Consider the following 15,831-nt stretch of genomic DNA (forward strand, 5'->3'; position numbering starts at 1 on the left):
CTGTAAAGAAAGAAAAGTTAATAAAATAATGGGATATATATTATATATACATACACACACAACTTGAAAAAAATAAAACAAACCAGTATTTCTTTCCAATGCTGGTTTTTTCGCACAACTCAACCCTGGATAAGTCGGTATAGTAACAAGGCATTAGTAAAATAAATATTCAGTAATTGGGCAGAGTATACAGTACATAAGCAAACCTGAAAGTGGGGGACACAAAAATGTACACATGGAAAAAGGTAGAATTATCGAACTTAGGCTAGATTCACACCTTCAGCGTGAAACTTCCGGCATGGCCGTTTCAGCAGACAAGCAGAGAATCAGCCGGACACAAACCGCAGCCACCATTCAACGGTTTATGTCCGGCCAGTTCTCCGCTTGTCTGCTGGAATGCGTACGGATCTCCACCGGACTCCATTATACTTAATTATACATTCCCTCCACATCCAGCAGTGCCAGACCCGGTGAATTCCAGCTGGCTATTCTCTGCCGGTGTGAAAGTAAACTCACAGGCACTCTTGACGCTTGTATGCCTGAGACTAAACTCTCGATGGGGACTAAGAAGGGAGAGAAAACGACATGACCGCATGTGTGCCAAGCAATGAAAGAGCAGCCATATCATCCATCTTCACTGCTTCTGCCAGTGTTACCACCACCCCCGTAGGTCTTCCAGTCACTCACTGGCATCAGGCTTGACCCAGCACCATAGGGAAGCCCTCTACATGGCTGCCAGCATGAACTCAATTCAATCTGTAACTTCTATTGTTGTGCCACTATAAGAACATATTACACATCCAGTAGATACTGTAGGTGATACATCTCTAAATGGTCAGGGACCAACCCCTGGAACATCCATTGGTTGTAAGGCCTCTTTCACACGGGCGTTGCGGGAAAATGCGCGATTTTGGCATGAGAGTGCAAAGCATTTTAATGTGTTTTGCACACGAGTGAGAAAAATCAACATGTTTGGTACCCAGACCCGAATTTCTTCACAGAAGTTCAGGTTTGGGATCGGAGTTGTGTAGATTTTATTATTTTCCCTTATAACATGGTTATAAAGGGAAAATAATAGAATTCTTAATACAAAATGCTAAGTAAATTAGGGATGGAGGGGTAAAAAAATAATAAAAATTGAACTCATCTTATCAACTTGTTCGCGCAGCCCGGCTTCTCTTCTGTCTTCGAGGACCTGGGAGGAAAAGGACCTTTGGTGACATCACTGCGCTCATCACATGGTCCATCACCATGGTGATGCACCATGTGATGAGAGAAGTGACATCACCAAAAAGGTCCTTTTCCTCCCAGGTCATCAAAGAAGAAGGAAGGCGAGCAGGGCTGCGCGAACAAGTGTATGAGGAGAGTTTATTTTTATTTATTAACCCTCCATCCCTAATTTTACTTAGCATTCTGTATTAAGAATGCTATTATTTTCCCTTATACCCATGTTATAAAGGGAAAATAATAATGATTGGGTCCCCATCCAGATAGTCTCCAAGCAACCATGCGTGAAAAACGCACTTCTACAGGGCCTGCATTGCGTGAAAAACGCACAATATGGAGCATGCTGCAATTTTCACAAAATGCACAAGTGATGCGTGAAAATCCACCGCTCAGGTGCACAGCCCCATTGAAGTGAATGGGTCCGGATTCCGTACCGGTGCAATGCGTTGACCTTCTTGCCCGTGTGAAAGGGGCCCAACAGGGTCCACAGAGGGAATGGAGCAACAGTCCCATGTGCACACCGCCACTCCACTCATCTCACTGGGACTGAATTCTGCTTTTCTTCTGCAGTCACTCCATTCATCCTTAGGAACTCCACTTTTGTGATCAGTTTGTGAGACCCCGACTGGTCAAATAGGTAACCAATTCTTACGGTGGGACAGCTCCTTTAAAATCGCTGTAAGGCTTCATCCACAGAAGTCCTACTGATATACATTAAAGATAATGTCACCAGCGACCTCCCTGTCCACCCGTCTGTGTAGACACATAGCTGTGGTTCACCCAATTTAATACAGTTTTTCAGAGCTACAAAAGAATAACCGCGTTTTTACTCATGTGAACCACAGCTATGCGTCTGTGCAAACAGCTGGATAGGGAGGTCACTGGTGACAGATTCCCTTAAGTGTAGTGCCCACAATCAGGCGACATGCTTCCAAATACACATGTCCACAAAGCCCAAGTCTAATTCCATGCAAATTGGGAAGTCAATGAGAAAGATTTACCAATTCTGTCTAATATGTAGACCGTGTAAACCAGACAAGGCAAAGTAAAAGATATTCCAGATGATAAAGAGGGCGGATGGTTAGATACTTTTGTCTACCTTTGGACCACCTAGTGGTTGGCTTGGTTTGCAACAAAACTCTTCCTTTCACACCAAACCACACCTCACCCCAAGTGGAGTATTATTTCTGGCTCATTGGCTTCACACATACATAACTTGAAGCAACATTTTGGACTAGAAATGCGCCACGTTCTAGACTCCATCACATTAGTACATAGGGACCAATGTGTTTACTAGATGTACGGTATTGTATATTGTCCATTTAAAATACTGTTGCAATGGTGTACAGCACAATTCCCATTTTCTTCTATTCAGAATAAATCAAGAGATGCCATCTGTGGATTACACAGGATGAAAGGCTGGGTACCAGAAATGTTTGTACATATGTCAGAGATTAATTAGGTACAGGGTTTCTGCCAAGAGTGCAGCACATACTGTTTACGATGCCTACTCTCTGTCAGAGGCATGGAGCATACGGGTCGCGTCATATGAAATCAAGGCCATTACTCAACTTATATTCCCTCAAAACTTTACATTAATAATAAGAAAAGGTGTTATTCTATATCACAGAATAGGAAGGCGTGACTAGCAGATTCAAATGTTTTGAAAAAGGCCAACAGTGGTGAAAATTAATATTGCCTTACTTATCCACCACTCCCATTGTGACGCTTCCCGTTCCCCAGTCTCTACTTAATGTTCGCTCTCGACAACTAGAAATAAATCGCTCAGCCAATCATCAGTGCAACCCGTGACTGGATGAGCAGTCATTTCCTGTATCGAGAGGAAGAAGAAAATAGAGAGCGCCAAGGACCAGCGTTGAATCGGCAAGCTGTGTGGGAATGTATTTTTCACCATTCTGAGCCTTAAAAAAAAAATATATATAAAAAAAATATATATATAAATATATATATTTTTTTATTTTTTTTTCTCTTCCCTTTATCAGACTGATTCTGATAAAGCGAAAAAAAAATAGCAGTGTGTCTGTTAAACCAAATAGGAAGTCAGTTAAATAAATCAGTATTTAACAGGCGTGAGGAGCGGTGAGTGAAGACCTGCTAGTGCTGGCTGTTTCATTTTAAAGGAAACCTGTCACCAGGATTTTGTGCATAGAGCTGGGGACATGGGCTGCTAGATGGCCGCTAGCACATCTGCAGTACCCAGGTCCCATAGCTCTCTGCGCTTTTGTGTTAAAAAACAGTTTTGATTGATATGCAAATGACCTGATATGAGTCTTGTAGCCGGAGATGAGTCAAGCGGAAAGGAGCCCAGCACCGCCCCGCGTCCTCCGAATCTCCTCCTTGCTGGCTGACGTCACAGAGCTGGAACGCCGAAATCTCGCGATACATGAGCTAGCGCATGCGCAGTGTCTGTATCATGTTCATTCCCTGTACTGGCATCAGCACAGTGAACGAACTACACATGCGCTAGCTCGTGTATCGCGAGATTTCGGCGCTCCAGCTCTGTAACGTCAGCCAGCAAGGAGGAGATTCGGAGGACGCGGGGCGGTGCTGGGCTCCTTTCCGCTTGACTCATCTCCGGCTACAGGACTCATATCAGGTCATTTGCATATCAATCAAAACTGTGTTTTAACACAAAAGCGCAGAGAGCTATGGGACCTGGGTACTGCAGATGTGCTAGTGGCCATCTAGCAGCCCATGTCCCCAGCTCTATGCGCAAAATCCTGGTGACAGGTTTCCTTTAAGAGGGCATTACAGAGGTACATATACATTAAACCTTTTGATTCTAGATGAGAATTTTCACAGTTTTGACAAACACCATACCCGTATATTTTATGAAAACATGCATCTGGCACATTGGGAAAATGCTACCCAAGACTTTACACTCATTGACAATTTTAAGCAATTTTTAAAAAGGTAAAACTCATACCATAAATTGATCTGCCCCAAACTAAAAACCTGCAGTGTGGATTAGATTTCTGAAATCTCATCCACTTCACTGCTACTGCAAATGTGGTGCATTTTCCACATGCAATTCTGCTGCTGAGAATCTACAGCATTTATACCATGTGTGGCTGTCGGGATCTCGGAGAGGTAAACTGACTCATTCACACGGCTGTTGCCCCTCCGTTGCCATATTGTGGCCCGCAATACACAGGGCACCGTCCATGTGCATTCCGCATCACTGATGCAGACCCATTTTACTTGAATAAGTTTGCAAATCCGGAGATGTGGTGTGGAACGGAAGCACGGAATGGAACCCCACGGAAGCACTACGGAATGATTACTGGGGTTCCATTCCGTGCCTCCGCACCGCAAAAAGACAGAACTTGCTCTATCTTTTTTCAGAACAGACGGTTAGCGGGCCCCATTCAAGTGTTCCGCATGCGGCTGGCCCACAGTCAGTGCCCGTGCATTACGGACCACAATTTGCTGTGTGAATGATCCCTTACCCACTATAATCAATGAGTCAATCTATACAGTGCATTCAGAAAGTCTTCAGACCCTTTCACTTTTTTCCACATTTTGTTATGTTGCTTTACGGCCCAGAAGACCACTTTTCGAGTACATTCTGTACTCAATACCCCATAATATGAAAGTGAGAAAGATTTACATTTCACATGGACACAAGTATTCAAACCCTTTGCTGTGACACTTGATATTTAGCTCTGGGGGCCACCCATTTCTCTTCATCATCTTTGAGGTGTATCTACACCTTGATTGGAGCCTACCTGTGACCTCCCTAATTCTCATCTATAAAAAGATGTCTAAGATTAAAAGATCATCTATGTATATAGAAAAAGTGGTGTACATACATAATACAAAACACTTGCAGAATGCATGAACAAGGCAAGTTACAAACGGATTAAAGAAGAGCAGACCCTGCAAAGGCTTACGATTAAAGAAAGAGGTTTGGAACAACCAGAACTCTTCCAAGAGCTGTCCGCCGCACCAAAGTAACTAACCTGGGGAAAGGACCTTGGTAAGAGAGGTGACGAAGAACCCAATGGTAACTGTACCTCAGCTTCAAAGATCCTGTATGCAGATTGAATAACTTCTAGAGGATTCCCCAACTGAGAAACAGAATTCTCTGGTCTGATGAAACCAAGATAGAACTTTTTCGCCTCAATATTATGTGTCATGTTGGAAACTAGGCACAACCCAATACGATTCCTACAGTAAAGCATAGTGGTGGCAGCATATGCTGTAGGGGGGCTTTTCAGCAGCTGGGACAAAGGCTGGTTAGGGCTGATGGAAAGTTGAATACAGCAAAGTACAGAGATATTCTTAAAGGGAACCTGTCACCGGGATTTTGTGTATAGAGCTGAGGACATGGGTAGCTAGATGGCCGCTAGCACATCCGCAGTACCCAGTCCTCATAGCTCTGTGTGCTTTTATTGTGTAAAAAAAACGATTTGATACATATGCAAATTAACCTGAGATGAGTCCTGTACGTGAGATGAGTCAGGGACAGGACTCATCTCACGTTAATTTGCATATGTATCAAATAGTTTTTTTTACACAATAAAAGCACACAGAGCTATGGGGACTGGATATTGCGGATGTGCTAGTGGCCATCTAGCAACCTATGTCCTCAGCTCTATACACAAAATCCCGGTGACAGGTTCCCTTTAAAGGGGTTTTCTCATCTCAGACAACGGGGGCATATCGCTAGGATATGTCCCCATTGTCTTATAGGTGCGAGCCCACACTGCGCATGCGCAGCTTCCCTCTATCCATTTATACGGGGCTGCCGAAAATAGCCGAGCACTGGCTCGGTTATTGCCGTCTGCCCCATAGAAATGAATGGGAGCATGGGCGGCACGCTCCCATTCACTTCTAGGGGAGAGGTGGGGATTAGCACTTGGTGGTGGATGGACCCCGCTCCGTTCTCGATATAGGTGCGGGTCCCAGCGGTGGGACTCGCACCTATCAGACAATGGGGGCATATCCTAGAGATATGCCCCCATTGTCCAAGATGGGAATACCCCTTTAATGATAATCACTGCCAAAGGTGCTTTAAATAAGTACTGAGTAAAGGGTCCGACTACGTAGATCACTGCAAGATTTTTCCTTTTCAATAAATTAACATTCTGCTTTTATTTTCTCATTATGGGGTACTAAGTGCAGAATGATGGGGAATTTATTTTGGTTTTTACTTTAGCACATGGCCACAACATAAAATGTGAAAAAGGTGAAAGGTTCTGAAGATTTTCTGATTACACTGCATGTTTGATTTGAGAGAGCATGAGTTATTTTGATACATATTTTTCTCGCTCTTCATTGGGGGACACAGGAACGGGTATAGCCATGTAAAGATGTTAGCTCCTCCCCTGGCAGCTATACACCCCCCCCCCCCCCCCAGCCAAGACCTCCCTGAAGATTTTTTTATTTTAGTTTTTTAGTTTTCTCCTTTTCAGGTGGGAAACAGTGGTCGCCTAGCCTCCCTGTTCTCCCGGGGAAGCACACCAGCATTGGTCTGCCGCGCTGCCTCCTTCCCCCACAAGACGACAAGGTGGACCAGGGCAGCCTCACTCCCCTGCATACCGCCAGCAGAAGGCTCACCCATCCAAGTCCCTTTTCCAGCGTCCTGCCACTACAGTGCCAGTAGCTGAAGGGGTGAACCTGCAGGAGAAGAGGAAGGAAGGGTGAAGATGGCGGCTGGACAGATAAGTAATGCCTGCTCCCGGCCGTCGCCCGTCTGAACAGTTCCTCTCCCCTCTCTCTCTCCCCCCCTAGAAGAGGCACTCTCCCTGCGTGACTTGACCGGCGGGGATGATTTATTACTCATCAGGGAGCAAAGGAGCAAATCGGGTCGGGAGGGGGCGGGGCCAATCTCTGCACTTGGCAGGACGGAAGAGGCACAGGCTTCCATCTTCCCCCCGCTTACAAAACATTCCAGGCACTGCGAGGATTACCGTCGTCTGGCACTGCAAGGGTTACCGGAGCGCACACGGCCGCAGCAACTGAGAAGGAGATGCAGGACCTGAAAGCACGGAGACTTCTCTTCCCGCCGCTCAGGAAGTTCTTCTCTAGGACCTCCTCCTCTGGATGGAGTCTGGTCCTGGCTCTGGTAGGAACTGTTGCTCCTCTTCTCAACCAGATCTTGCCTGCATTGCTTGTCAGATGCCCAGGCATGGGCCCCCCCTTCAGCCCGTACTGCTGCCTCCCGCTCCGGCACCCGAGTTACCCGATTTGACCAGAACTCTCGCTCAGGCTGTGGAAAACTTTGCTAAAATCTCCCAATCCATCCTATCTATAGGTTGAGAATCCGCCACCAGCGCAGGCTTCTTGATGTCCTATATCCTTTACCAGCGGATTGTGTCCACGTGGGCATCCCCTCCTAAGGTTGACCAGTGGCACAGCTGGCCAAAAATACGGCTAATAGTATAGCCGATGGATCCTCCCTCTATTCTGCTGAAGATAGTCAGATGGAATCCTTGACGAAGTCCCTCTTTGCAGCTACAGGATCAGCCCATAGGCCCGTGTTTGCCTCTGCGTGGATGGCAAAGGCGATCTCTGAGTGGGGCAGCCAGCTGGACCAGGACCTGGTACCCGATGTCCCTGCTCAGGACCTTCGATTCTTGGCGCAGCTGACAACCCAGGCGGGGGAAGTTCCTCTGCGAGGCGCCCTGATCGCACACTCTTCGGCACTCGCAGTCACCTTACGCCGCAAACTTTGGCTGAAGGTGTGGGCAGCGGACACAACTTTCAAGCGTTCTTTAGTCGGACTTCCCTTCGCCGGCGCCCGCCTCTGGTTCTCGGCCACGGGAGGCAAGAGCACCCATTTCCCACAGCCTAGAGCCAAGCGGACCTTTCACGTTAGGTCAGATCCCTCACGTGGTAGGCCTTTTCGTCGATTCGCTAGTTCCCGCCTCTCGAAGAGCTCTTCCACTGGGGGTTTGGTTTACTTCCCAAGATCGACGCAAAAAAAAAAATGTCCTTTCGGGCACAGCCCTCCTGGTGTCCCATACCTCAGACCACTCAACCTTCTGCAGCTAAGCAGTCCTCAGCCTGAAGGTGCGCCCCCACCCAACAGGGGGGCCACCACCAACTCTTCCAGGACGTCTGGCAGGCCCACATCTCAGACGCTTGGGCACTCGAGATTGTACCCTCGGGATACGCGATAGAGTTCCTGTCTCTTCCCCAAACAGTTTTTTTTCAATCCCGTCCTCCACGGGACACCGAGTGGGCAGCCGCCTTCTCCCAGGCCATTCAGTCCCTCCTGGACTGGGGAGTCATCTCCCCTGTTCCCCCAGCAGAGAGGTTTCAGGGGTTCTATTCGAATGAACCTTTTCGTGGTCCCCAAAAAGGAGGGCTCTGTGCACCCAATCCTGGACCTCAAACTACTGAACAAGTTCCTCCGTCTTCAGCAGTTTCAGATGGAATCCCTTCGTTCCATAATTGCTTCTCTGGAGCAGGGGGAATTCCTTTCAGCCATAGATATCCAGGACGCATACCTCCACATCCCCATCAGGCAGAGTCACCAGTGCTTCCTGAGGTTTGGAATAGGAGACCATCATTACCAGTTTGTCGCCCTCCCGTTCCTGCTCCGTTGCAGAGGCATCTTCCTTATGCCTCATCTGGACGACATCCTCATCAAGGATCCCTCTTTCGCTCAGGCGTCAAGCAGCATAAAGATCACACTGGAAGCCCTTACACGTTTCGGGTGGCTGGTCAATCTGACTCCCTCCAGATGACTGGCCCTGAAGCAGCACATGGTTCGCCCTTCTCCGGACAAGCGACTGGCCTTGCACCGTTCGGTGACTGTTCTTCTCGGTTGCAGGCTTCCATCCATTCGCCTCTGCATGAGGACGTTAGAGAAGATGGTCGCCTGTTTCGAGGAGATTCCCTTTGCCCAATTCCACTCTCGCACGTTCTAGAGAGCGATCCTCTCCTCCTGGGACAAATTGTCCGAGAGCCTGGACTATCCCATCCACCTCTCTCCCCATCGAGGTCGTCTATTTGTTGGTGGCTGTCGGTTCCAGTTCTGGGAAGGTCCTTCCTTCAGATATCCTGGACGGTTGTTACCACCGACGCCAGTCTGCAAGGTTGGGGAGGAGTGTTCCCTCCCGGGACAGTCCAAGGCACATCGTCTCGGTCGGAGTCCAAGCTTCCGATTAATGTCCTGGAGCTCAGGGTGATTCTTCTATCCATCCGGCACTGGACCCAACTCCTGAAGGGTCGCCCCATCAGAGTCGTTGGACAACGCCACGGCGGTGGCGTACATCAACCACCAGGGGGGAACACACAGCCTCGCGGTGCTGCAGGAATCTGACAAGATCTTGCGGTGGGCGGAGGCCCACGTACCGGCAATTTCGGCAATCTACATCCCGGGTGTGGAGAACTGGACTGCGGACTTCCTTAGCAGGACTACAATAGATCCAGGCGAGTGGTCCCTCCACCCGGAGGTATATTCAAGGCAAAACTTCCCACCTTTCGCTCCCGATCAAAGGGATCCGAATGCTTGTGGCGTGGATGCCCTGATCTCCCCTTGGCAGGGGTTCTCCCTCCTTTACATGTTTCCCCCCTTCCCCCTCCTACCCAGGGTTTTACGGAAAATCAGGATGAAGGGCATTCAGATGATCCTTAACGCCCCAGATTGGCCCTGTCGCGCGTGGTATGCAGACCTCGTTCTACTTCTAGAAGACGTCCCTTGGCAACTAACTCTCAGAGACAACCTTCTTTCGCAGGGACCAGTCTTCCATCAGCATTTAAGATCTCGTCGTTTGACGGCGTGGCCATTGAAACCGCCATTTCGGCAGATGTCATCCGCACTATGAATCAGGCCAGGAAGCCAGTGTTGTCCAGGATCTATTACAGGACCTGGAGGTCCTTCCTGGGTTTCTGTGAAAGCCGAAATATTCCACCACTTTGTTTTTCTCTCCCCACGGTCCTGTACTTTCTTCAATCAGGGTTAGACCTTGGTCTGGCCCTTAGTTCTTTGAAGAGTCAGGTGTCGGCGCTTTCTATCCTTTTCCAGCGCCCTCTGGCCGCCCTGGAGCCCGTAAGGACTTTTCTTCAGGGAGTGGCACATACGGTTCCTCCGTACAGTCCTCCTTTACCGCCCTGGGATCTGAATTTAGTCCTTAGCGCTCCAGGCTTCCCCCTTTGAGCCCTTGCGGGAGATTTCTCTCCAACTCCTGTCATGGAAGGTAGTTTTTCTTGTCGCTATCACTTCTATCAGATGGGTGTCCGAGTTGGCGGCGCTCTGTTGCAGAGAACTCTTCCTGGTTATTCATAGGGACAAAGTGGTTCTCCGGCCTGTCCCTTCTTTTCTTCCGAAGGTGGTCACTGACTTCAATATTAACGAGGAAATTGTCCTTTCCTTACTGTGTCCATCTCCTTCACACCCCAAGGAGAAGGAGTTACACCATTTGGATCTATTTAGCAGCGTCTGGTCCCTTCCTCCGTACGGACTGCCTTTTTGTCATTCCGGAGGGTCCTCGCAAGTGATTGGCGGCCTCCAAGGTGGCAATAGCACGTTGGATTCGGGCTGCAATTGTGGATGCTTATCGTGCCCGGGGTAGAGTTCTGCCCTTAGGTGTCACGGCTCACTCCACCAGAGCAGTGGGTGCATCTTGGGCTTGGAGGAATCACGATTTGGCTGCACATTTGTGTAAGGCGGCTACTTGGTCCTCCTTACACATATTCACAAAATTTTACCAGGTGCATACTTATGCATCGGCAGACGCTGCCTTAGGCCGCTTGGTCTTGCAGGCGGCAGTTTCTTAGATGCCTGCAGGGACGCTTGCTTCCATGGGTCTGTTTTTTTTCCTCCCTGTGGACTGCTTTTGGACGTCTCACGGTTCCTGTGTCCCCCAATGAATATGGGCGAGAAAATGAGATTTTTGTAAAACTTACCAGTAAAATATCTTTCTCGCTCTTCAGTATTGTTCGACCACAGTTGTGGCAGTTGCTGGTTTGAACCCCATTGGGTCTTTTGGCATGGTTGGTGTTCCATGTTTTTTCTTTGGTTGGCTTCCTTCTCCTACTGCTTGTGCACAAACTGAAGCTCTCTCTCCAGGCTGGAAGGGGTATCGCTGCAGTGGGAGGGGCTAACAGCTTTATCTAGTGTCAACGCCTCCTAGAGGACATGGCTTTACCCACGGTTCCTGTGTCCCGCCAATAAAGAGCGAGAAAGATTTTACTGGTAAGTTTTAGAAAAATCAAATTTTAAGTCGATGGCTGTGTCATAAAACCGGACACAGTACACAGTTGCCATGTGTCCGGTTATTTTTATTTAGTCCATTATTTTTATTTATTTTTTTTAAACTGTTTAAATCGCCAGCCTTAACCCTTTCGCTACAAGCTCCGTACATGTACGGAGCGGGAGCGATGTAGGAACATTGTGCCCACTCGCACATGCAGCGGGCGTCATGACCGGCAAGTCTCTGCTGTTTCAAACAGCAGAGACCTGCAGCTTATTAGGCTACTTTCACACTAGCGCTTGATCGGATCCGTTCTGAACGGATCCGATCATATTAATGCAGACAGAGGCTCCGTTCAGTACGGATCCGTCTGCATTAATAACTTAGAAAAATTTCTAAGTGCGCAAGATGCCTGAGCGGATCCGTTCAGACTTTCAATGTAAAGTCAATGGGGGACGGATCCGCTGGAAGATTGAGCCATATGGTGTCATCTTCAAGCGGATCCGTTCCCATTGACTTACATTGTAAGTCTGAACGGATCCGCTCGCCTCCGCACGGCCAGGCGGACAGCTGAACGCTGCAAGCAGCGTTCAGCTGTCCGCCTGGCCGTGCGGAGGCGAGCGGAGCGGAGGCTGAACGCCACCAGACTGATGCAGTCTGAGCGGATCTGCTCCATTCAGACTGCATCAGGGCTGGCCAGAGGCGTTCGGGTCCGCTCGTGAGCATCTTCAAACGGAGCTCACAAGCGGACCGACGAACGCTAGTGTGAAAGTAGCCTTACCGTGACCTGCAATAAATGAAGATTGCGGTAATTAAAGGCTTTACTTGATCACAGCATCTAAATGCGCAAAAACCCAGAAGCGAGAGCTTCCAGGCTTCCTACAGACACCCCTGCGGTCAATGAGGGCATCGGTAGTTGCGCTGCACACCGTGAGCCTCGCTTACTAGGCCGATCGTGTTCATGCTGCAATTCTTATTTTGGGCACCAGATGGCAAGCCAGGATAAGAAATGAGCAATTTTCTATCCAAAACCCATTTTAAAAATCCCTGATAGTACAAAATTTAAAAACATAATAGTTTAAATCACCCCCCGCCCTTTTCGTATAATAAAAATAAAATACCTTAACAACAAATATAAGCATCATGGTTATCACCGCGACCGAAAACGACATTTTTAAAATATTTAAAAAAAAATCCAATACGGCGAGAGAAAAAAAAAAAAAGGGTCAAAGGTAATAAAATGTGATCACGCACACGCCAAAATTGTATCAATAAAAACTGCAGATTGTCCCGCAAATAATGAGCCCCTAAACAGATCAGTAGACAAGTATAAAAAAAAGTTATGGGGTCAGAATATGGTGATGTAAAAAAAAAAAGTTTACCAAAGTTTACATTTATTTTTACACTATTTAGACATACATATGGGGCATCGTTGTAATCGTACTTATCCAGAAAAGGAAGGGCATGGGTCAGTTTTGTCGCAAACAAAACACTGTGGTAACAAAACCCGTAAAACTGTGGAGGAATTTATGCCATAATTAATGGTGACATTAAAAAGTACAACTTGTCCCGCAAAGAATAAGCCCTCATACGGCTATGTAACCGGAAATATTAAAAAACGTTATGGCTCAAGGAAGATAGGGAAGAAAGATGAACGCAAAAAGGAAAACCCTCCAGTAGTGAAAGGACCCTGCAAAAGTGCTGATATCCCCAGAGACCCACAAACTTGTTTTAACATACAATTTTGTGTATGGCTTTATCAGCAGCATACCATGGCACCCACCACAATTACATGTGCTCTATGGCCATTACCTAACACCGAAATGCCTTTCTCCTCTGCAGGAAGCACTGCATAACCCCTCTGCATCTGCGTGAGTGACACCTTCAGCAGGCTCCTGTGGAAGTTTTCCAGGGCATATAAAAAACACCAAACCAAAAATCATCCCACAAAAAAAAAAAAAAAAAAAAAAAAAAAAAAAAAGCTCTATATTAAATAAATACATATAGTAATACACTATATATAAAATAATAAATTAATGATAAATAAACCAAAATTAGTGTTTATTAATCCACAGTTAAAAAGATGTGGTACAAGACAATTTTAAAATAGCACAAAAAAATACTGCATTGTTGGCTAAGGCTACTTTCACACTAGCGTTCGGGCGGATCCGTTCTGAACGGATCCGCCCATAATAATGCAGACGGAGGCTCCGTTCAGAACGGATCCGTCTGCATTATATTAGCTAAAAAAAGCTAAGTGTGAAAATAGCCTGGGACGGATCCGTCCAGACTTTCAATGTAAAGTCAATGGGGGACGGATCCGCTTGAAGATTGAGCCACATTGTGGCATCTTCAAACGGATCCGTCCCCATTGACTTACATTGTAAGTCTGGACGGATCCGCACGCCTCCGCACGGCCAGGCGGACACCCGAACGCTGCAAGCAGCGTTCAGCTGTCCGCCTGTCCGTGCGGAGGCGAGCGGAGCGGAGGCTGAACGCCGCCAGACTGATGCAGTCTGAGCGGATCCGCCTCCATTCAGACTGCATCAGGGCTGGACGGCTGCGTTCGGGTCCGCTCGTGAGCCCCTTCAAACGGAGCTCACGAACGGAAACCCGAACGCTAGTGTGAAAGCAGCCTAACAAGAAAACTAAACTTACCTTGTTTCTTAATTTCCCTTTTGATTTGGTCTTTTGCTTCCGCTTTAGTTTTTTCTTGCTTAAAATCTTCTTATTCCTAAAACAGAGGTAGGAAAAAATAGAAATAAAAAATTGTGAACTCAAACCCCCAAAATATAAGCAATGATTCTTTGATGTAGCCATCACAAACCAGCAAGTCACACTCACATTATTTACAATCACAATTTTCAATATCAGCTTCGGAAGCCATATTTTTAGCATTTTAGAAAACTGTAGTGATATTTATAATTATAGTGCAGTGTTAATAATACAGTGTATGGTTTTGACACAGGGCTGGAGGCATTGACATGCATGCAGCGGTATTTTTCTGTCAAAGCCAGCATTCATGCTAAAAAGCACGACAGATCCCCTTATAGCGAACTGGCATCTGACGGGCCACACCGGTGTTCAGCTATGCCAGATACGACAATTCAGGTATACTGCTCCTCTGCTGGGAAAAAGTACCAGAATGCCCTAATACATGTGGACAAAGCCTAAATGAGACCTAGCCACATCAATATCTGATTGGTGGGGGCTCAACACCCTGGACCACCACCAATCAGCTGTTTGAGAAGGCACCAGCGCTGTGGCCTTCTCTCTAATAACCAAGCACAGCACCATCCATTGTATAGCGGTTGTGTTTGGTATGGGAGCTCAGCCCCATTCACTTTAATGGGGCTGAGCTGTACCTTGCCCATGGGACCAATGAACATGACGTCACATCAGCTAGGGAAATCTTTGAGAAGGCTGCAGCGCCAATAAGAGCACCGATGCATCAAACAGTTGATAGTCAGTTGACCCGGGTGTTGGACCACCACCAAACAGATACTGATGACCTATCCAAAAGGATAGGTCAACAGTAAAAAGATCTCAGAAAACCAGTTTAAATAGACTCGCTACTTAAATTTGCATAAATCATTATTACATGTAAATATAAGAAACTCTGTAATATAGCTACTTCTAGCTAGAAAAAGATGCCAATTTCTCCATGTATGAACCACTTCTTTAAATGTCTATGGAGAGGGTAGGGAGAGGCAGAGCAGTGATCTGCTGGAAGGAGACAGAGGCACAGCGAGACACAGAGGCTGCTGCTGGCCCTACTAAGATGTATGTATTTTATGCAACCCCAGTGCTATATTCACAGTACTGCTGTATAAAGTCTTCCATACTGCTGCTTCGGTGGATGTGCTACGGAGACAGGTGAGCAGATTTCCTTGGTGCTATAAGTGGGAGACCTTACAGGACTTTATCTCCAGCCACCAGCTCAGGGGAAATGGACAAGTAGAGATGGAGACTGCAAAGGGGATAATGGTAATAAATGCAACTGATACAATGGCCCAAGGTATGATGTCATCCCTCATGTTCACACTATAGCATATTCTGAAGAGTCAAGTGAAACAAGTACATTTAAAAAGAAGGAAAAAAAAGCCCAATTATAACTCTCTGGTCAAACTTGATGTTGCAGGCCTCCAGATGAGTAAAACAAGAATCGAATACTATGCAAGTTATTCTTGCCATTAAAAAAAGAAAACCTTACAGAAGCCATAATATGATATGAGGATTTATTAGGCTCCATCATAGCTGTAATGAATAGAAGGCACGGCTTTAAAAGAATTTTAATAGACCGCCGAGGTCAATGATTGGCTGCAAAGGTCACAGGCATGTGGTGCGAGTAGGATTGGAGGGGGTCCCAGGAAGACGAGATTAAGCTTTTTTTCACTATTTTATCAGTCTCCCTGGAGTTTTCCAGCAAATATGA

At 47.0% G+C, this 15,831-nt stretch overlaps 1 protein-coding gene across 13 annotated transcripts in view; it reads right to left on the reverse strand.

Annotated features, from left to right (window-relative positions):
* Window positions 1-15,831, reverse strand: part of MYCBP2 (MYC binding protein 2) — a 256,943-nt gene that overhangs the window by 196,695 nt on the left and 44,417 nt on the right. For all 13 annotated transcript variants that reach the window (XM_044284706.1, XM_044284710.1, XM_044284705.1 and 10 more), the window contains exon 2: window positions 14,055-14,130. In XM_044284706.1, the coding sequence (XP_044140641.1) occupies window positions 14,055-14,130 (76 nt within the window). The remainder of the gene's footprint in view (window positions 1-14,054; window positions 14,131-15,831) is intronic.

The sequence above is a fragment of the Bufo gargarizans genome, chromosome 3 (assembly GCF_014858855.1).
Source record: "Bufo gargarizans isolate SCDJY-AF-19 chromosome 3, ASM1485885v1, whole genome shotgun sequence".
In the NCBI taxonomy this organism is placed as follows: Eukaryota; Metazoa; Chordata; class Amphibia; order Anura; family Bufonidae; genus Bufo; species Bufo gargarizans.